The 22,130-nt window shown below is 37.1% G+C and overlaps 1 protein-coding gene across 2 annotated transcripts in view; it reads right to left on the bottom strand.

The window, feature by feature from the left end:
- GUCY1B1 (guanylate cyclase 1 soluble subunit beta 1) overlaps window positions 1-22,130 on the bottom strand; it is a 51,110-nt gene that overhangs the window by 14,362 nt on the left and 14,618 nt on the right. For both annotated transcript variants that reach the window (XM_072724909.1, XM_072724910.1), the window contains exons 3-5: window positions 19,375-19,475; window positions 17,785-17,903; window positions 2,303-2,500 (exon numbers count right to left, since the gene is read on the bottom strand). In XM_072724909.1, the coding sequence (XP_072581010.1) occupies window positions 2,303-2,500; window positions 17,785-17,903; window positions 19,375-19,475 (418 nt within the window). The remainder of the gene's footprint in view (window positions 1-2,302; window positions 2,501-17,784; window positions 17,904-19,374; window positions 19,476-22,130) is intronic.

Raw genomic sequence — 22,130 nt, 5'->3', positions numbered from 1 at the left:
TAACACGGATGCTATTGTATATATTCTTTCAAAAACGGTTTCCTGATGGAATTAGGGTATTACTATCATCAGTGTCATACTAATCTACTACACTGGCTAAATAGTAGTATTCTTATTTATGATTTAAACATTGTGCCCCACTAAGGCTGATTTCTCTAAAGTTTCATCAACAAAATAAGGTCAATCTTAAAATTCAAGCCTAATTTTGATGTTCTGCTCTGATTTTAGCTACAGGAACTGAATTATATGCCACTTAAATTTACTATTTAATTCCTCAATTCTGCTCTTTTGCTTTGATTAAAATGTCAAAATGAACTGCTCTCTGATCATATTTTTAATCTCTTCTTGGTATATTACTTCTTTACATGGTATAATATTCCTTAAGTAGTTAAATCGTCTGGTAGCTCTGGACCTGCTAAACTTACAGATCCAACTTAAGAATACTTAAGGAAATTAAAACAGTATCTTTGACAAAAATTAAATATATAAAACATAACTAAAAATGAAAATATTTCAGAATTCGTAATGGAGTACTTGAATAGAGACCACAAGGCAACTTAAATATTGTATAAAGTAAACCATGTAATTAAGCAAAAACTTGAATTTTATATAGAGTGTGCTAATGGCTGTCAACCTTCCATGACAAATACATTAATAATCATAGCAACTGCAGTATCTAAGTATGCCCTAATTTGAGTTTGTTTCCTAAAGTGTCTATGCACTTGTCTCTTGCTCAACTTGCCTAAATAAAAAAATAAAACCAAGAGTAGATAGACACAGTGTGCAGACAGCCCCTCATAAAGGCTCACTTAGTATAGATGTAGTGTTAGTTTGGTGTCATGATCAAAGATCAGAAATGAAAGGCATATTATAGTTTGACGATTAAATTCCAGTGAGATTCCTAATCATGGATAAATTTTGATTCTTTACTGAAGGTTTTAATTTAACTTTAAAATGTCTCTGGATTTGATAATGTCAAGTTACATAGAATCCCACTTCGTAGTTGTAGAAAAACTAAGGTTGCACCTGGGAATCACCAACAAGTGCCACAGAAAGTATTGACATCCACTCCTGAAAAGAAAGAAAACCACAAAAAAAAAAAGAAAAAGAAAAAAAAAAAAGAAAACCACAAAATCTAACATGACATTACTAGATCAAATATATGGGATGCTTTCCCAATATAATCCATTTAAATGTTACAATTTTTATTTGCCATAATGCTGTACTTAAAGTTTGGGCTTTCCTTTGTTTTTTCTTAAGATTTTATTTATTCATTCATGAGAGACACACAGAGAGAGGCAGAGACATAGGCAGAGGGAGAAGCAGGCTCATTGTGGGGAACCCAATGCAGGACTCGATCCCAGGACCCCCGGGATCATGACTTGAGCCAAAGATAGACGCTGAACCACTGAGCCACCCAGGTGCCCCAAAGTTTGGGCTTTCCATATGTGTTAGAGCATAATTTTGATGCCTAAGAAATATCCACAAAGAAAAAGAGCTGAAATAAGATATCCCTCTCGCTAATTTTCTCAGACTCCGGGCCGCTGAAAAATGGCTCTTGAGGCCAAACATGCTGAGCGCACAACAAACAGCTGACCAGGAGAGACTACGTGGGTTACAAAGAGTAAAACGATGGTTCTCTTTATTGCCTGGCTGTCGTAACAGTACTCTGATATCACTCAGAGCTAAGAGCAAGTGTTATCAAGAGCAGCACAACTTTTAAAGTATAAAACCTGGTTTCTTTCACCTAGTAATCTAATTTAAAAAAAAAAAAAGCAAAACGTTTAGGTCACAAAGTGAGAGATTCCAACTATATTTCGGGGACAGGCAGAAAAAATCTACAAAGAAATAATGAACAGCAAAACAATATCTAAGTTTATATTATCTTAGAATCTGACTACCCACATAATGAGGTTTTTTGTATTCTGCAGAACAATATCTAAGTTTATATTATCTTAGAATCTGACTACCCACATAATGAGTTTTTTTTGTATTCTGGAGGCTACAACCTAGCCAGTTACATATCCTTTTGCTCCCCAGTTCTTGTGTGCTCACAGGAGATGCAAACTAGATTTCATGTGACCTTATGGAAAGAGATGATCTGCTGTCACAAGGACAAAATATCCTGTATAATGACTTCCAAGGTCAAATATAGAATATTGCTCGTGCAGCACTGTTTTGGTTCAAGTATACCTCTGATGAGGCCCACTAGCAGTGATAATTAAAGGCAAATTCACAGAGTATCATGTTTAATATTCTATGTATCTGATGTGTTCAGAGGGTCTCCATCACCAACCATTACCTTCATGTCTATTTCGGTGCCATGTATTTGTTGAGCTACAGTTTTGATGATTCCGATGACAATATCCTGAAGTCCCTCTCTCTCGGAGTAGTAGTGCAGAATGAGTCCTTTGCCCTTTTCTGCATCCGTGCACCTAAAGGAAGGAGCACGCATGCCTGGGTAGATGGTAGCAAGGTGATCATGTAGAGCATCAAGGTTCTGCAATAAAGGGGAGATGGGATGAATAAACGATGCTTCCACAGTGGCAGCTAATACTGAGAAAACAAGGTAGGGAAGCAAGGCTCAAATCTGAGGTTAGTTGGCAGAATGACTGAGTGAGGACTCACATAGCACAATCTTCCCTTGTGCACCAAGACAACTGAAGGTAAGGACCATAGAGAACTTAAAGCTAAAGTAGTATAATTAAGAAAAAATATTTTTAAAATATAAAAAGAAAAAAAGAGAGTGGGTGGTTGCATTGACCAGGTGACAGGCACTGAAGGGGGCACTTGATGGGATGAGTACTGGGTGTTATGATTTGTGTTGGCAAATTGAACTCCAATAAAAAATTTTTAAAAAGAAAAATAATCTGAGGCTATTAACAGTTAATATATTTTAAAGAAGGATAAATAAACAAGTAGGATGTAAAAAGAATGACTGAAGCAAGAAAAACATAATTATGGGCTAAAGCAAAGATATGCATATTTATAGGAGTTTGGAGAAGGTATATATGCATGTTACGTTAGAAAAATACGAATGCCTAAAGTGATCACATATTACCCTCTGTTTACAGTCCTAACAATTATTAATTCAAAACATTGTATCAGTGATAAACATACGGAAACATAAGCATATTATTTTGTGAGGTAATGTTTTAGGACTGAAAACCTTTTTATAAATTAAAGTAGCAGGATTGTTTCATATTTATTAGTAGCCGCCAATCAAGATACAGCTCCACAGCTGACGTGAAATAATTATCTTTTGGAACCAAATCTTGGAAAACTAATAAATTTACCAATAAATACTTTTTGTACTTGTAGTTTTGTCATTAACGTAGAACATACCAAACTTCCCAGCATCCTGCATTACTCACTAATACACAAAACTTATTTGTATAAAGATCACCAGGAGAAATGGTGCAAACCATGTGTTTCATTTGGTCCGACATGGTTTTTCAAATAATAGCTCATAATGTGTTAGCGGGTGTGTGTTACACATATGCGTAGGATACACACAGCATAGCACAGTATATGAATGAAGAGTGAAGTAGCTTTAGAATTAAGCCGACTTTGATTTAAAACATGACATTGTCCTGAGCCCTGTAACAGCATGGAACTGAGCTGTCAACACCTGAATGAGCATGGGAACAATTATCCCCTAGAGACTACATAAAGGAACGTAGTCTTGCTGGCACCTTCATTATAGTCAGGCAAGACCTTAATGGACTTTGATCTAAAAAAAAAAAAAATAAGATAATAAATCTGTGTTGTTCAAGGCACTTACATTTGTGGCAATTTGTTATGGTAGCAATAAAAGCTAATACGCCAAGCAAATAGTAATCTATCAATAACTGGTGATTATCACTAAAAACAAAGGGATAAAATGGTTTCAGAATGCAATAGCATAAAAGAAGGCACCAAAAAAAGAAGATGCTGGACATAGGCCAAAACTGAACTATAGCTCTGGTTCCAAATGTCTCAAAGAAGCCAATTTAGGGAAACAGAAGTATCCAGTAAGCTATTAGGAAGTGAGTACAAGGTGACTCCATGGGTGCCCAAATTCAAGAAACGGTCGACCAGGGCACCAATGGCACTGTGGTTTAGTTTTATGTCCCCTCCATTCAATGATTCATTCATTCTATAGCTAAGTCACATGCAATACATATTATGAGCTGTTTGCGGTATAGGCCGGGGACAGGGTAGAGGATCTGACACAAATTTGCATGACATGGAACTTTACTTTAAATAGCTCATAGTTCATACCACAAACAAATGTGTAGAGTGACTTTTGATGAATAAATATGGGAGCCAATAACTCAGACTGAAAGAATAGGGTTCAAAGGCTTCGAAGTGAAGAGAAGCCCTGACACTAGGTCATGAAAGGTTGACTTATGATTCAGATAAATGTTTCAGCAGTCTTCTTAATTGGGTGAATCTGGTTTCTTTGTTAATTGCCTTCATGCCTAGTGATTTTTGTTTTCTTCCTGAAAATTACATCTGTTATAATCCCATCAGGCCAGCTCTTAACAAAAATTTCAATTCATCCTAATTGCCTCTAGAGGTTGCTATTGCCACATAAAAGGAATCCAATATGGCAGACAGCCGATGAAATGAAGACCTAAAACTATTTTACTTGGTTCAGGGGTAGGAAGTTCTTCCTGTAAGTTTTCCTCATGTAAATTCTTCCCTGGAAAGGGAAGACATGAAGACTGCTCCTTTATAACCCGTCCAGATCCCTTGTACAACTACTGGTGTTGGAAAAAAAAAACGATAGAAAAATCTGGTGAGAAAAATCACGAAAAAAGTTTAATACTTATTTCCATTTCTCACAAGTAAGAATTGAGGTTGTTGCAGCATTTAGGAAACGTCCTAATGTAGATAGTCCCAGGTACTAGGCTGTGGCTGATTTCAAAGAAAAAAAGAAATTGAGTCTAACCATAACTTGAAACACGTATCTTAATTTCTTCCCATTCTTCCTCTACAAAATGTTCAAATATATCATAAATCAATATGCCAGCATCACTTCCATTTCCAACTATTTTCATCTCGAATCATATTGTGCCATTAGCACATTTCTATATGTAGCTACACAGATGGCATGAGGCAGTAGTAACTGGTAACATTTACAGTAGCAGCATCATTGATGCTAATGAAGGCCAGAGATTGGCCAGGATAGCCCAAGACCACTTTGCCGTGAGTCACACAAAGGTAGACACGGTACCTTAAATGGGGACCCATTTTAATTTAAATAAAAATCGTGATAATAAGGTATTACAATTGATAATAAAATACTGCTTAAATTGATCACTGCAAAGCAAGTGGGATACCAAAACACACCAACTCAGAATGTTTGTCTTTTACGTTTTTGTGGTAACCAACTCTCCAGAGGCTTACTATTTTATTGAATTTGAATTAATTAAAAGGACAAGTAAAACGCTTTCCTGGCATAAAAGATTTAACACCACTTAATGTAATATTGATTTTCTGTAGAGAGCATCTAACATGCAAAATACTCTTGGGATTTCTTTAGTTACAGCTTTTCTTACTTGGTTTTATTCTCCTAAAATTAAAGTGATGTCCACAACTTATCTATTATTAGAAATAGACTTCATGACTCAAAATTAAGTTGATTTCATTTGAGCACATTTATATTGCTAAAAGTGTGCTTTCTTCATTGTTAGACTGTGCTTGTTTGCAGCAACCTGGAAGACCACAGAAAAGATTCTCAAAAAGCCAAGGGAAGAAAACTCGGTCCACCTTTTATAATATGATCGACATAAAGCTAATTATTCATCCGCATGCGTGTGGCAATGTACCTGGAGAATAAGAATTTCATATTAAAACTGGTATTCTGTTTTATGTCTAAATATACCATGGGAATAGGTATACAAAAAAAGACCTGAATGGCCAGTTTACAAAGAAGTATACATACATAAAAGAGACATAAAAAATGTAAACATATATATTTCAGCACAGTAGATGCCCAGCAAACAATAAAGCAAACCTGAAATATGCTTTGACTTCATTCTTCTTAGCTTTATAAAGTTAGAATACAAGAAAGGGATAGACAGCAGGTCCATTCATCTATTTTCTCTGAAGATGCCAAAAAGGGTAGTCAGGTTTTCATTTCACTTCTTATGTTCTGATATCATTTTACTGCTTTTTCTACAAGTGAAACGAATACACTTTTTCTACTCAGGAATCCTGCTATCCATAACTCCAATGCATCTTGTCACCTAGCATTTATTATTTGCAGAAGAAAAAAATAGTGCTGGCATCCTGGGAAACTGTGCTGGAGTTCTGGATTTAGTACAATCCACAGATTCAGGAAACAAATGAGAATTTATTATTCCTTTGAGAAATACTTTGAAGTTCCCTATTTTCAAGGATCTTGGAATGGTTCAAACTAAATGCAAGTTGTCTCTGTAATATGCACAGTAAAAATAAGTTCACACATAATTATAGAGGCAGAGTTTCCAGGAATTAACTACCTCATTCCCCTGCTTTCTCAGCATCTGATGAAAAATCTCTAAATGATGCACATGTTACGTGGGTGGAGTCCTTGACTTGAAAGTTTTAAGAGAGATTTTTCGGTCTCCAAGGACCCTTATCTTACTGAATGGGGAGAAGGGAGTTGCCTGTGTTATTGGAGAACATTACTGAAGTTTAGACTGAGAAGAAATCTTAAAAAATTAGTCTTTTCAGGGCACCTGGGTAAGTAAGTGGCAAAGCATCTGTCCTTGGCTCAGGTTGTGATCCCAGGGTTCTGGGATCAAGCCCTGCATCGGGCGGGCTCCCTGCCCTGTAGGGAGCCTACTTCTCCCTCTGTTTCTGCCTCTCTCTCTCTCTCTCTCTCTCTCTCTCTTTCTTTCTTTCTTTCTCTCTCCGTCTCTCATGAATAAATAAAATATTTTTAAAAAATCAGTCATTTCAAACCTCTCTTTTATTAGGAAGGAGGATGAGATAAAGCATTTCCTTTCCTTTTATTTCTTATACTTCTGAAAAATACGACCAACACCGGCATTTGTTTACAAGCAGCATGCAATTTGAAACATATTTTGTCAAGTTTTGTAAGAAGTAAGTCATTTTAGAATTTGAGGATAAAAAATTTTAAACAACTAGGATTAAATAAAGGTGGAAAACCCATATAACGGGAAGCACCAAGGTTGAGGTATGACTAGCATGAGATCAGAACAAGTAAGGTTAATGCTTTAATGATACTCCTGCATCTTATTCTTGGAGCTACTTTGTAGGAAATAGCCTTTCAACTGAAAAGAGAATCTCTTTAGGAAGAAAAAATATAAATATCTTATTTAAAAAGAAATTGTATTGGTGCCACTAAAATTATTTCACTTAATATTGTTAAAACTACAATATAATTATCAACACCATCTTCTCAAGAAAAATATTTTAATTAAAGAAAAAAAAAGGCAAAAAGTCATAGCATTACCTGAGTAAAATATTTTACCTACTATACTGCTTTTAAATGCATGTCTAAAAAATTTATATACTGCAACTGACAATATTTTGTAAAATTGTGAACATATATATCATTTACCCAAGCAGAAAACAATCTTACAATTCTAAAATACTCATCTTCCCTTATAAGCCTTTACTTGTCAATTTTAAAATTGCAGGTTATAGACACTGCCATTTTGTTTTTTGGTTTTTTTTTTTAAGATTTTATTTATTTATTCATGAGAGACAGACAGAGAGAGAGAGGCAGAGACACAGGCAGAGGGAGAAGCAGGCTCCATGCAGGGAGCCTGACGTGGGACTCGATCCCAGGTCTCCAGGATCAGGCCCTGGGCTGAAGGCGGCGCTAAACCGCTGAGCCACCGGGGCTGCCCGAAACTGGCATTTTGGATGTTGAGAAAAAGTTTTCCTTTTGAAGTTCAAAAGTTAAAAATAAAATGAATGGTGCATTTTTGTCTAAGAAATATTATAAATAATTTAGAGAAGTATCAGAATTTCACAGCTGTTCAGGAAAATCCTCATATTTCCCAAAATAACACTTTGCACAAACATTTAAGAATTTTAGATCTGTCATCAATCCCAGAGGGCTCCTGGTGGGCTGGCCAAATCACTGCTGTGCTTTAAAAGCCAAAACCTCGGGTCAACCCGAATTTGAAGAAAATCCCACTGAGGTCTGCACAGCGGTGCTGGTAGAGGGACATTCACGTATGAGAACTGAATGAAGGAGTGAAACCACCACCATATCAAGGTTAGTAGAAGGAACCAGTGTTTCCAAGCAAAATATAACAGAATATTTGCTTGATATCCAACTGAGATTCCTACGCATATTTAAGCAGGCTCATCATTTAAATTCTAACTAACCTCTAAGATTCCGCATTGCTCACTTAGTTGTCATTATTCAACCTGGCAGCTTCCCATGCTTATTTAATTTTCACTTTACCACTATAAATTATTGAGAGGTAGAGAATATACAATGTAAAGGAATATCATACCCCAGAGAATGAATTGGTAGCTCCACTGTAGATTGACTTGGGTTTCATTCCTTGAGGCTACATATCATTCTTATCAAACATGATCTGCCCAAAGCTCCTGACTCATCCATAAATACGTATGTAAGTGTAGGTGGACACACTAACATAGACATAAAAAATGAAGAGGAAAACAATACAGAGTGCTGTTCCAATTATGTGTTACTGCATATCAAAGTGCCCCAGACTCATTGGCTTATAACAGTAAGATATTATTATCTTTTGTGATTCTGTGAATTTTCTGGACTCAGGAAATTCTTGAGTTGGAGTAGACGAAGCTGGGGACGGTGTCATCATAATGCTCTACCGGGCTGTTTTCCCAGGACAGGTCACCCAAAAGGCCGGTAGTAGTTGGCCCTTCAATGGGAGTTCAGCTAGCGCTGCTGTCTGAAAGCTTACACAGGACCTCTCCATGTGGCTTGGGCTTCTCACTTCATGATGCTGGGCTCCTGCAGGGAGCATCCCAAAGGCAACTATTCCAAGATACTCAGGTGGAGACTTGAAGACTTATTATGATCAAGCCAGGGAAGTATCAAAATGTTCCTTCCACCTGTTCTATTGCGCAGATAATCACAAAAGCCAACCCAGATTCAAGAGAAGGCAATGTCACAATGCAGAGCAGCATGGGAGATACTAATGCAATGAGTTTTTGGAAGATAAAATAGGCAATAATGCAAACAGGACAATGGAAGTAAGATGATCATGGATTAAGGTGGAAGTACTGTCAGGTTGGCCATTCCTTACTAGCTAGGTTTTTTTTTTCTTTTTTTTTTTTTTAATGAAGCTTTCAAATCCTATATGTTTTCTGCAGTGTTTTAATCTATACACTAGAAGCTTCAAATAGAAATTTACTACAGTGACAGCATGAAACCCCACATTTTATTCCTAAATTTACAATTAAGAAAATGACAGAAGAAAAATTCTTGCTGAAACATGGTCTTATCTGTAAGATGATATATTCAAGTAAAATATACAAAATTCAAAACTAAAAATGTCCTCCTGTTTTGTTCTTTATCTCTTTTTGATAAATCATATTCCATTACAATCCTAACTAAAGGTTTAATTCCAAAGCTTAATATTATATATATATACATACATATATATATATGTATGTATATATATATATATATTTTTTTTTCTAAGAAAGCAAGAGTGGAGGAAGCTGGGAGGACCACAGGGAGAGGGAGAGGAAGAGAGAGAATCTGAAGCAGGCTCCATGCCCAGCACAGAGACCCACTCGGGGCTTGATGTCATGACTGTGAGATTGAGACCTGAGCTGAAATCAAGAGTTGGACGCTTAACTGACTGAGCCACCCAGGCACCCCAAGGTTTATCTACTTTCATCAGCAGTCTACAAATTGATGATTTCACAGGAGATTTAAGAAAAACAATCCCAAACTATGTAATGTTTAGAAGCACAATGTTTCTAAGAAGTTTCCTCTAAAAACGTTTCCCATACTTTATTAATACTTAATCTATTTAGTATTTTTAGCTACTTTTTGTTAAAGTCTTGAGGTAGATTAAAAATAAGCATAATGTGAAACTTTTTAAATTGAATTTGGAAGTACAAGAGAGTTTGGATAAGCAGGGCCCTGAATTTAATATTAGTGGCAAAGCCTCTTAAAGGGGAATTGTCCATTATTTAAACTGTTCAAACTGTTAAATTTAGATCATTAAATTGTTTACATTGACTGATCCAGGGAAATGAAAAACTTTACATGAGAAATATTTTTCTGAAACTAAACTACAGATAATTTCTATTCAGTGTGTCCTTGAATATTAGATGTCTAAAAATGGAACAGGAATATTATCTCAATAAAATCACCTGGGCCAAATTAAATATATATATATAATAAAAATATTACTAAATCAATAAAATTTCCTGGGCCAAAAATATAATATATACATATTATTATACTAGCCACATATATATACAACATATAATTCAGAATTAGCTAATTCTAACATTCAAAGATTCTCTATAGATTGTCTATTATAGGCTGTGCCTGGTACTCAGAACTTTTGGAAATTATTTCAAGAAAAGCAAAAATGTATGTTTAATAGGAAGCCATTCTTGTATGTACTTATTTATTTATTAATTCATTCATCATTCATTCATTCATTCATTCATTTGAGAAAGAGAAATAGAGCACAAGTATGCGAGGTAGAGGGCAGAAGGAGAGAGAGAGAGAATCCTAAGAGGGCTCCATGTCCCAAATGGAGCCCAACACAGGGCTCGATCTCATGACCTGAGCCAAAATCAAGAGTCGGATGCTTAACCAACTGAGCCACTGAGGCGCCCCATGAGCCATTCTTAATAATGTATCCAACTGAGAGGCTGAAGAAAGACAACTTCCAAGGAATTTCTCCTTGGAAGCATGATAAGTGGTCAGAGCTGCCCAGCCTAAGGCATAATCAAATGATTTCCCATGTTATAATTCCAGTAGCTACTTTATTGTTGCCTGGAAATTCCAAATGGAGATATTAGAATGATCATTTTGAAAGTTTCTAGATACAAATAATGTAACTTGTATATTCATTAATAAATAGTAATTTGCCATGTCCACATTAGATGGAAATTTCTAGGTGGAAATTGTCTATTATTATGCATTTCAAACTATAATTCATCTCTAAATAAAGTTATATAGTTTCATCAAAAGAATAATAATAACATGAAAATAAAATAAGTGTTGTTATTTTTAATAAAAGAATTAATCTTGAGCTGTTGGTGTATTTGCTTTTTACTTTTGTACAAACAACAAATCTTCATTCTTCAGTCCTCAAAAATGGTATTTATTCATTCCCAGATATAGATTGTATCTGTGGAGATACCATCATTAAGAGATTACACATGGTCTCTGGTTCCATGAAGTTTACATTCCAGCCCAATAAACAGGAAATGATAGTACAGTGTGAGAAATATGAGGGCTGGGGAAATAGAGTGTACTGTGAAAAAATGAGAAATGGCAATTTCTCTGACTCAGAAAGGGCAGAGATTGGAGAGGGGAGTGATGTCCTCCTGGAAGAAGTAATTTGACCAACAGGATAAATAGGATTTATTTAGCTGGAAAGTAGCAGTAACAGTGTTCTAGGTAAAGGGAATAACAGGCGCAAAAGTTCAGAGGATAGAGAGAGCAAGATAATAACAAAGACTCTAAAAGAAGTTCTCTTCGGTCAGACTTTGGTAGAGGAAGAATAAGGACGGATAGGGGATGTAAGTAGTTTCAATAATTTTAATTACTTTCTACCTTTTCCAGTGAGGAATTGGGAATCATTAAAAGGGTTTAAGCAAGAAAATGTATAATGAGATATATTTGAACTTTCAGAAAAAATAGTAGGGTTATAGAATGGAGAAGAGATTGGAAGAGTCTTGTAGGGAGGCTGGGAAACCATCCAATCTCTAGAGAATGATAGCTCCCACAAAAGTATAGAGAAAATAAAGAAAAGTCATAGAATTCTCAAAATTTAGGAAATAGACTCTAAGGATTGATGCTTGTTTGAAATCAGAATGAAAAAGAAAAGTTTTTAAATTCTCTTTAAGATAAGACCCAGCTTGGGGGAGGGGCAAGCTGGCGGAGGAGCAGGGTCTCCAAGTCACCTGTCCTCAACAAATTACCTAGAAAACCATCCAATCATCCTGAAAATCTACGAATTCGGCCTGAGATTTAAAGAGAGACCAGCTGGAACGCTCCAGTGAGAAGAGTTCGCGCTTCTATCAAGGTAGGAAGACGGGGAAAAAGAAATAAAGGAACAAAAGGCCTCCAAGGGGGAGGGGCCCCGAGGAGCCGGGCTGAGGCCGGGGCGAGTGTCCCCAGGACAGGAGAGCCCCGTCCCGGAGGAGCAGGAGCTGCACCGACCTTCCCGGGGGAAAGGCCTCCCGGGGAATTGGAGCAGGATCCCCAGAAAGGCGGGGACGCCCTCGGGCTCCCTGGGACAGTAACAGAGGAACTGCGCCCCGGAGAGTGCGCCGAGCTCCCTAAGGGCTGCAGCGCTCGGCGGGACCCGGAGCAGCTCGGAGGGGCTCGGGCGGCGGCTCCGCGGAGGGGGCTGCGCGGCTCCGGGAACAGCTCGGAGGGGCTCGGGCGGCGGCTCCGCGGAGGGGGCTGCGCGGCTCCGGGAACAGCTCGGAGGGGCTCGGGCGGCGGCTCCGCGGAGGGGGCTACGGGGCGGGAGCGCGAATCCAACAGCGCAGGCCCCGGAGCACAGGGCGCCGGGACACAGCCCAGGATCCGGCCCCCCCCCCCCCCCCCCCCCCCCCCCGGACAGGCAGAGGCCGGGAGGGCCCAGGACAGCAAGGACGCTCCTGCCTGGAACTGAGCAGATCAGCGGCCCCGCCCGGGAGCCCCCAGGCCCTGCAGACGGAGAGCCCCGGAGCTACTGCGGGGGCTGACTCCAGGGTCCCAGAGCTGCCCCCGCCACTGTGGCTTCCTCCCGGGGCCTCACGGGGTGAACAACCCCCACTGAGCCCTGCACCAGGCAGGGGCAGAGCAGCTCCCCCAAGTGCTAACACCTGAGAATCAGCACAGCAGGCCCCTCCCCCAGAAGACCAGCGACACGGACCAGTTCCAAGGGAAGTCAAGGACTTAAAGTATACAGAATCGGAAGATACTCCCCGTGGTTTTTGTTTTTTGTTTTTTGTTTTTTTTGTTTTTGTTTTTGTTTTTTTTTTTTTTTTGTTTTGTTTTGTGCTTTTTTTTTTTCTTTCTTCTTGATTTCTGATTGCTTCCCCCACCCCCCACCCCTTTTTTTTCTTTTTTCTCCTTTCTTTCTTTTTCTTTCTTTTTCTTCTCTTTTTCCCCTATTTTTTCTTCTTTCTCTTTTTTCTTTTTCTCTTTTCTTTCCTTCTCTCTCTTTTTCTCCTTTTCCCAATACAACTTGTTTTTGGCCACTCCGCACTGAGCAAAATGACTAGAAGGAAAACCTCACCTCAAAAAAAAGAATCAGAAACAGCCCACTCTCCCACAGAGTTACAAAATATGGATTACAATTCAATGTCAGAAAGCCAATTCAGAAGCACTATTTTACAGCTACTGGTGGCTCTAGAAAAAACCATAAAGGACTCAAGAGACTTCATGACTGCAGAATTTAGATCCAATCAGGCAGAAATTAAAAATCAATTAAATGAGATGCAATCCAAGCTAGAAGTCCTAACGACGAGGCTTGACGAGGTGGAAGAACGAGTGAGTGACATAGAAGACAAGTTGATGGCAAAGAGGGAAACTGAGGAAAAAAGAGACAGGCAATTAAAAGACCATGAGGATAGATTAAGGGAAATAAATGATAGCCTGAGGAAGAAAAACCTACGTTTAATTGGGGTTCCTCAGGGCGCCGAAAGGGACAGAGGGCCAGAATATGTATTTGAACAAATCCTAGCTGAAAACTTTCCTAATCTGGGAAGGGAAACAGGCATTCAGATCCAGGAAATAGAGAGATCCCCCCCTAAAATCAACAAAAACCGTTCAACACCTCGACATTTAATAGTGAAGCTTGCAAATTCCAAAGATAAGGAGAAGATCCTTAAAGCAGCAAGAGAAAAAAAGTCCCTGACTTTTATGGGGAGGAATATTAGGGTAACAGCAGACCTCTCCACAGAGACCTGGCAGGCCAGAAAGGGCTGGCAGGATATATTCAGGGTCCTAAATGAAAAGAACATGCAACCAAGAATACTTTACCCAGCAAGGCTTTCATTCAAAATGGAAGGAGAGATAAAGAGCTTCCAAGACAGGCAGGAACTGAAAGAATATGTAACCTCCAAACCAGCTCTGCAAGAAATTTTAAGGGGGACTCTTAAAATTCCCCTTTAAGAAGAAGTTCAGTGGAACAATCCACAAAAACAAGGACTGAATAGATATGATGACACTAAACTCATATCTATCAATAGTAACTCTGAATGTGAACGGGCTTAATGACCCCATCAAAAGGCGCAGGGTTTCAGACTGGATAAAAAAGCAGGACCCATCTATTTGCTGTCTACAAGAGACTCATTTTAGACAGAAGGACACCTACAACCTGAAAATAAGAGGTTGGAGAACCATTTACCATTCAAATGGTCCTCAAAAGAAAGCAGGGGTTGCCATCCTTATATCAGATAATCTCTGTAGCAAAGATGCAAAGTATTGATTGTTATCAAACAGTCGGCTTTGATTTCGTTGTTTAAATCTAAACATGATTATTTTTGAAGTTTGCATTTGCTGTATGGAAATTATCATGAAATGAAACAACACATTGTTTCATCTTACTGTATCAGGGAGATTAATCTTTTTAAAGAAAGAGTCTTCCAAATATCAGAAAAAAAAAAAATCGTGAAGTATTTTGAAAACCATTTTGTTACACAAAGAATCTCAAACAAACATACTATTGTGCTTGAAAAAAAAACTCATACTCTGTATTTCACAAAATTGGGTAACTTCTTGCTTGAGAGCAAATGGCATTTTCTCTTAGAAAACTACGTGTGACATCTATAAAAATGTTTAAATTTCACACTGCCCTTACTTAAAATTTGAATGCCATCCACATAATTATACACAGCATTTATTACTAATCTATATGCAATAGAAATGATTATATGTTAATATGGATGCTATCTATGTAATTATAATCTGGATGCTATAATCTACCATATTGGACTGTAATAAGCATAAGAGAAACAGATACTTGTGTGTTGGTGAAGAGTGGAAGACTTATGTTCTGTTTTTCTGAAATCTCATGTGGGTCTAAATTAATTTCTTTTTCCAAGATTTCAAAACATGACTTGTAAGGTGTATTTCATTCCAGAAGGGGTAGGCTTGGTACTGATGACTTGAATAAATCCTAATATCAAGCCAAAAAAAAAAAAAAAAAAAAAAGATAAGACCCAGCTTACCTTACTCCTTAATGAAGGATTAAGTCTACAAAAAATAATGTGTTATTAATTTATATAATGAAAAATGTAAATTTTTATACGGGAATGAGGATCTTTAGACAATTTACGGGGTATCTGGGTGGCCCAGTGGTTGAGTGTCTGTCTTGGTTCAGGGCGGGATCCCAGGGTCCTGGGATCGAATCCTGAATTGGGTTCCCCACAGGGACCCTGCTTCTCCCTCTGCCTATGTCTCTGCCTCTCTCTCTCTGTGTCTCTCATGAATAAATAAATAAAATCTTTTAAAAAAAAGACAATTTATGAAAATCAGTCGCTTTATTTTATAATCACTTATACAGAAAAAAAATTCTTTTAATGTCTATGTAAATAGCCTAATCATAAGATAAATGCCTACAGTATTTTAATCCATTCAATTTGCTGGTAAGACATGAAATTTGGAAAACAGGACAAAAAGGAATTGGATAAAAAATAATAATATTGGTGAAAACTTCACAAAATTCTAACTTTCTAGTTTCTTCATTGTTCACACTGAAAGAAAAATAAAATCACATGTAATTTAAAGATATATTAACTAACGTTGCATATTGACTTTGAGGAAAAAGGACTTAGAGCTACTTAAAGTAATGCTGCCCAATGGAAACAAAAGGCAATAAAAGCCACTAGAGCAAGCCACAAACGCTAGCCACATAAGTAATGCTAAATTTTCTAGTAGTGATGGTTAAAACAGAAAAAAGGAAACAGGTGAAATTAATGTTCATGATACATTTTTATATAACTCAATATATCAAAAATATTATCATCTCAACAAGTAATTAATATAAAATATCAGTTATTTGTATTCTTCTTGTACTGCTTTTGAAATCTGTTGTGTATTTTACCCATAGCACATCGAATTTCAAATACTTAGTAGCCAAGGGGGCTAGTGGCTATCCTATTGAGGATGGGGCTCAGGAACATAGAGAAACACACGGGGAGGCCGCTTGCTCTCTTCCTGTGCCATTACAAATTTAGCAAAGGGAAACAATGAGTAAAGATTGACAAAAATTTTTGTAAAAACATTTGGATGGTTGTTTTGTTATGTAGACGTGGCCATTGAGAATAAAAGTTAAAATTAATACAGAGGGACTTCAAATCGCAACTTTGCCCATAAAATGATGCAAGTTAATAAAAGTATTAAAAAATGGAGTATGTATTCAAAAATCCAAAATGCCAATAAACTTCAAATATCAAACTTTAATCCATTTAAAATAACTCATTTAAATACAGCCTGTTAAAGCTTAATTTAAAAATCGCCTGGCAGCTTCTTCATTGGGAATTGGCAGCTTTTTTTTTTTTTTTTTTTGACACCAGTAGTTCTATAAACCCACGGCAGGGCATTGCAGACCAGTTTCCATCTTGATTTAATGCTGTTTTAAGTTTATAAGAAAAATGTCACTATGTAAACAACAGACATTTTGATTAAACACTATAGTTCTTATTTTGGCTGTTAAATCAATAATGCAGCTGGATTGAAAGTAGTTTACATTCCCTCAAAACTGGGCTTGGGTTCAGCTAGTATTGCGCTGACATCATTTACCAGCAAGATCTGGCCGCTTTAAGCAGCCAGTTTAGAAATGTCCTTTACAAACAACCACATAATTTTTCAACCTTCACACATTTCAAGAAGAGGGTCTTACAAATGCCTGTGCTTAAAATAGGGCAGTCAATCCAAAAATAGTCTCTCATCTAATGTGTAATTTACTAGTAAAAAACTTTTAAGGTAATTTAGACAAGAATAGAAGATAAGGGGGTTTGGGGGCCTTATTTCTTTCACTTCACCTGAAAATGCCTTTGGGAGGGCTCTCCGGTTTCCTTCTGTACAGCACCTTAATTAATATGGAACTGGGAGTGATGCTTCTCGAATTTGTTTTGGTGGCAGAGCACCTGAAAGCCATGGTGCTTTCCCCCAACTTTGAGCCCAGTAGAATCTCAATACTGACATATCATTTAATTACACTATACAAACTAGGAATACCTTAAAAGAGAAAATAGGACCACCTTATATAGCTAAGACATAAACCCACCACTATTAGCACATATAAACCATTAAAAGGGGGGCAGTTAAACATCACAATAGGCCATGTTGAGATGTTCAGAGGATGTTAATTTCCAACTTGGATGTTCAAGGTGGGCAACCAAAAGTTAAGGGAAAAAAAAAAGGAAACAAAAAATGCTAAAATGTATTCGAGACCACCCTATAACTGTTATTTTATGTGAATTAGAAAAAGTCACTGTAAAAAAGAAAAAGAAAGTAAAAGTCACTGTGATTCCATTTCAGTAGCAAGACACTGTCGTCTAGCTGGCTGTGCAAAAGTATTCTAGAGCCTCCGTTTAAGAATTACTAATTCAGAATTTTTAACTACAGAACTTCAAATTGCTTACCTGTAGAAATTCTCTGACATTAGATCCCAGGACACGCAAGATTGTATCATAACCAGACTCTTGGCAAAAGACAAAAAACATCTTCCCGAACATTTGGAGGATTTCCCCAGCATTGAGATCTATTTATAGATTTGAGAGAACAACAGAACATATTATAGCTAGAATACTGTTAATGGGAAGAATGAAAATAGGTGCAAAATTTAAAAAATTAAAATATCCCCAACTTTTGTGCAAGTGGACATAGATCCACAAGAAAAAATTCACAGGGAAATCTGTGAAGACAACATAGTGACATGTCAGCAGCATAGATTGGTACTTATATGCAAAACAGTTTCTCAGCTTTCACAGCAAACTACTTAATTAATTTTGAAACCTGTATTTAATGTACTAACTTACTTTTTCTGGAAAACACAGAAAATATCATCAAGAATGCACATGACCATATTTTCATGAAAAATTGTTTTCTCCATGTAAATATGCATATTTAACAAGTTGGTTACAGATAATGTGCACCCCAATATCATGCTTTTTTACTTACTGTTCAATTATTAATATTTCCTAAAATCTTTATATTTTTTCTGTAATATCAATTTTAATAACCTCATTAACATAGACACAATAATTTATTTAACCAATCCACTCCTCTCAAAAATGCAGACTTTTCCAATTTTTGATAGTACAAGTAATCTTGAGATAAAAATATACATAAATCAAAAATATATATATTCAGAAATCTTAACGTAAGTAGATCTAATAACTCTTTTAGGAAAAATTCCTAAAGGTTTTGTACATTTTTTAAGAGACTTTGACTAATGATGCAAAATTATTCTCTACAATGTTGTCTTTATTTAGCATCAGATTAACAATATCTGTGATTTCCTCTTTAACTCTACTTTTGACAACACTAGACATTTAACCTTAAAAAATTCACACATTTCTATGAAAAAAATTCATATTTGTTTCAGTTTTGATTACTAATGAGGCTAAATATTCTTATTATTAACAATTTACCATTCTTTCTTTGTGATCCTTGTATTCTATAATAGATATTTACTCATCTAATTATACTTGGCAAAGCTAAAAAGCTGCTTTCTGTTCTACCCAAACTGTAGCCTAGCTGCAAATTAAGCACATGAGAATAACTTTGAGAACAACTTTTTTTTTCCATGAAGCTGGTTTTGTACCTTGCCTACTTTGCTCGAGCTTTCCCTAATGTAGGCCTCCATTTCTTGTTCCTTTCACCAATAGTTAACAGAATTCGTGATTGCAAGAGAGATTCAAAAACAATAGTTTCTGCACACGACACTTGCATAATTACCGTATTGGACATCACAACTGAAGTTATTATCACATTAAGTGTCAAAATTTTTTTTCCACCCTGACACATGGTTTTCTGGGAAGGAATGCTGAGAGCCTCTCCACTGTCTAAAGAGCTTGTAAAGGAAAAGTAGGCCTCAGGACAGCCTGAGCCTTTCCTCCACCATCATGCAGTGTGCACCTTGCATAACGATACAATGGGATTTTGGTTTATTATTCCTCTGGGCTTCTGTGTGTAACTTAGCCAAAGAAGGAAAGTCACATTCAACTTACTGAGGACTTTGCTTGCAGCAGCCACCAAATCATAAGTTTTGGAATCATCATATATTATTCTGACAAGAAATTGTCCTTCTTCATCTAACTGTGCCTCTTTTCTGGAAAACAAAAAAACAAGAAACAGGGGGAAAATGCTGAAATAAAAGAATAGCTAGTATGGTTAAAACTACTGTATAAACAATGGCTTTACACCTGAAATGGGATGTTTGTTTAAATCAATGCCATGTGCCTAAAAGTCTAATGATTAAGGAGATTTAAATCATTTCACTTTCTCCTCCTCAAGTTAAAATGATATGTTTAAGCATATTTTAGTAAGACTGACATTTATAGAGTACTCTAATGCCTGATATTAAATATAATCAAGAAATAACTTTGGGTTTAACAAATAATCAGCAAACATTGGTTGAGTCCCTATATGTGCCAGTCATTGTTCCGGGCATTAGGGATGGAGCCTTTAGCAAGATAAACAAAAATACTTGACCTCTTCCAACATACACGTTCTAGGAGGGGAGATAGATCGGGAATAAAACTAATAAGTAACATATAATAGTAAGTAATTTGAAGAAAAATAAAGACAGGTAGTGAGGTAGAGAGCTCGAGTACAAAAGCCAGGAAGCCTCCCTGAGATATGGGCATTGAATAGAATCTAAAGGAAGCTCTGGGAGTGAGCCATGAGCAGTGTGGGGAAGACGGCTAGGCAGGAGAGGCCTGGGGCCCTGGGGCACCAGCAGAAGTCAGAGCGGAACAGAGAGGGGGCAGCATAGCCGTAAAGGAATGGGTAAGAGTGGTAACAAGGGTCGGGTGGACTTTAGGATGACTGTGGCATTTACTTAAAAGAGATGGACAGCTTTGGCCTTTGTGATATGAGCAGCGAGAGGAACTGACTTGGGTTAAAGGAATCAATCCTGCTGTTGCATTAAGGCTGATCTCAGGCAGAGCAAAGAGACCAGTTAGGAGGCTACCATCAACTCTCAGGTGAGGAAGCCTGGTAACTTGATTCCAAGGGAGAACTGGTCCAAAAGGAATATATTCTGCAGGCAAATTCAACATGATTTGCTGATAGATTGAATAGAGGATGTCAGAGAAGGAGAGGACACAGAGTTGGCACTGAGGTTTTGGCCTTAGAAACTGGAAGGATGTTGTCACCAATGGCTGAACTAGGAGGGGCTGTTGGAAGTGGACTGAAGCAGGGGGGTAGAGGTTAGGGGATGGGTTAGATCAAGGGTTATGTTTTAGGAGCATCTGGTTGACTCAGATGGGTAAGTGGACAACTCTTGGTTTCAGCTCAGGTCTTGATCTCAGGGTCGTGAGTTCAGGCCCTGCATTGGGCTCCACACCCAGCATGGAGCCTACTTAAAAAAAAAAATGGTTATGTTTTAAACATATTACGTTTGAGTTTCCAAGTGGACTGATTAAACCTCCTAATATATCATTAGCTTATTAAATACAGTAGGTCAAAATATTTACAGTGTTCATAAAAGGAAATTATAGTTACCATTTTTAATAGTTGTCATGATCATATAAATATATTAATTTTGATAGGATTTGGATTATTTCTCTCAAACAAGTGTCCAAAGGAGAAATCTATTATTCAACATATTGCCAGCTGTAGAAAAAAAACTGACAAGTTTACAGAGATCTTTTCCAATGTTAAATTCACAAAAATTCATGGAGCTTGGAAATCAATCTGACTCGGTCCAATTCATCTAAATCCCCGTAGGGTGCCAGGAGAATGCAAGACAAACTAGCCACTGTCATCAGGTGAACTTGGAACACAGTAGCTGGAATAGCTACTTGTGAAATGCTGCCAAGGCAGGTCATGATCCCTTTCTCTCTCTCTGAAGCTGTGTATCACAGCTGCTGTCCATGGCTGGAATACCAGTGTCTGCTCAAGGGAAAAACCCCAAATGGTGGTATGTATTAGGTCCAGGTGGGATGAGATATTCTTAAAAAAATACCCTGTGTTCTTAAGAACATACTATTTGCCTGCAGTTATGCATAACAGTACATTAAAAAAAAAAAGCCTGATTATGGTAGGCACAGAGATCTGAATTTCAGAGCCCAGAATTTATCGGTTGAATGAACTTGGACAACTTACACAAAGCCCATGAGAATTAAAGCTCTACTTTTTAAAAACAAGAGCAATAATATAACCCAGCTTCCACACTGTAAGAGATACAGTGTGCCAAAGTATGTTCTAAGTTGTTGAGGAGTGTGTGTGTGTGTATATATATGTATATATGAATTAATTACTAATGACTAATATATATGGATTAATTATATATATATGAATTAATTACTAATGGCCATAGTGCTTCCCATGTCTACATATTCAAAAAATTAAAGAGCTGTATATATGCAGATGTGGAAGTCTCCCTTTTGGTGAACATACACAACTATTAAATGAGGGGAACACATGTTCCAGACCTCAAGTCTTTTTAATACAAGAGGTCAATGAAATATTCCCAAATTATGAAGAAATAATGTACAAACACTGACTTATCTCTTGATAAATGTTGTTATGTGTCTCACACATTCTAATTTCTAATTGCATAAAAATGTAAAATATAGGAAGGGAAAACATTTAAAGAATCCTCTGCTACCTTGATAACCATTGCTAATACTATAGTCAAGTATATTCAAGTTGTTCATGGTTATACTCGTATGTATGACATACACCAGATTATATTGCCTTAAAAGCCTCCTTTTTTGACTTAGCATTTGAGGGGGATCTCTTCATGTCAATAAATACA

The sequence above is a fragment of the Vulpes vulpes genome, chromosome 10 (genome assembly GCF_048418805.1).
Source record: "Vulpes vulpes isolate BD-2025 chromosome 10, VulVul3, whole genome shotgun sequence".
In the NCBI taxonomy this organism is placed as follows: domain Eukaryota; kingdom Metazoa; phylum Chordata; class Mammalia; order Carnivora; family Canidae; genus Vulpes; species Vulpes vulpes.
The sequence above is the reverse complement of the archived record's forward strand: the minus strand, read 5'-3'. Positions and strand labels throughout refer to the sequence as shown.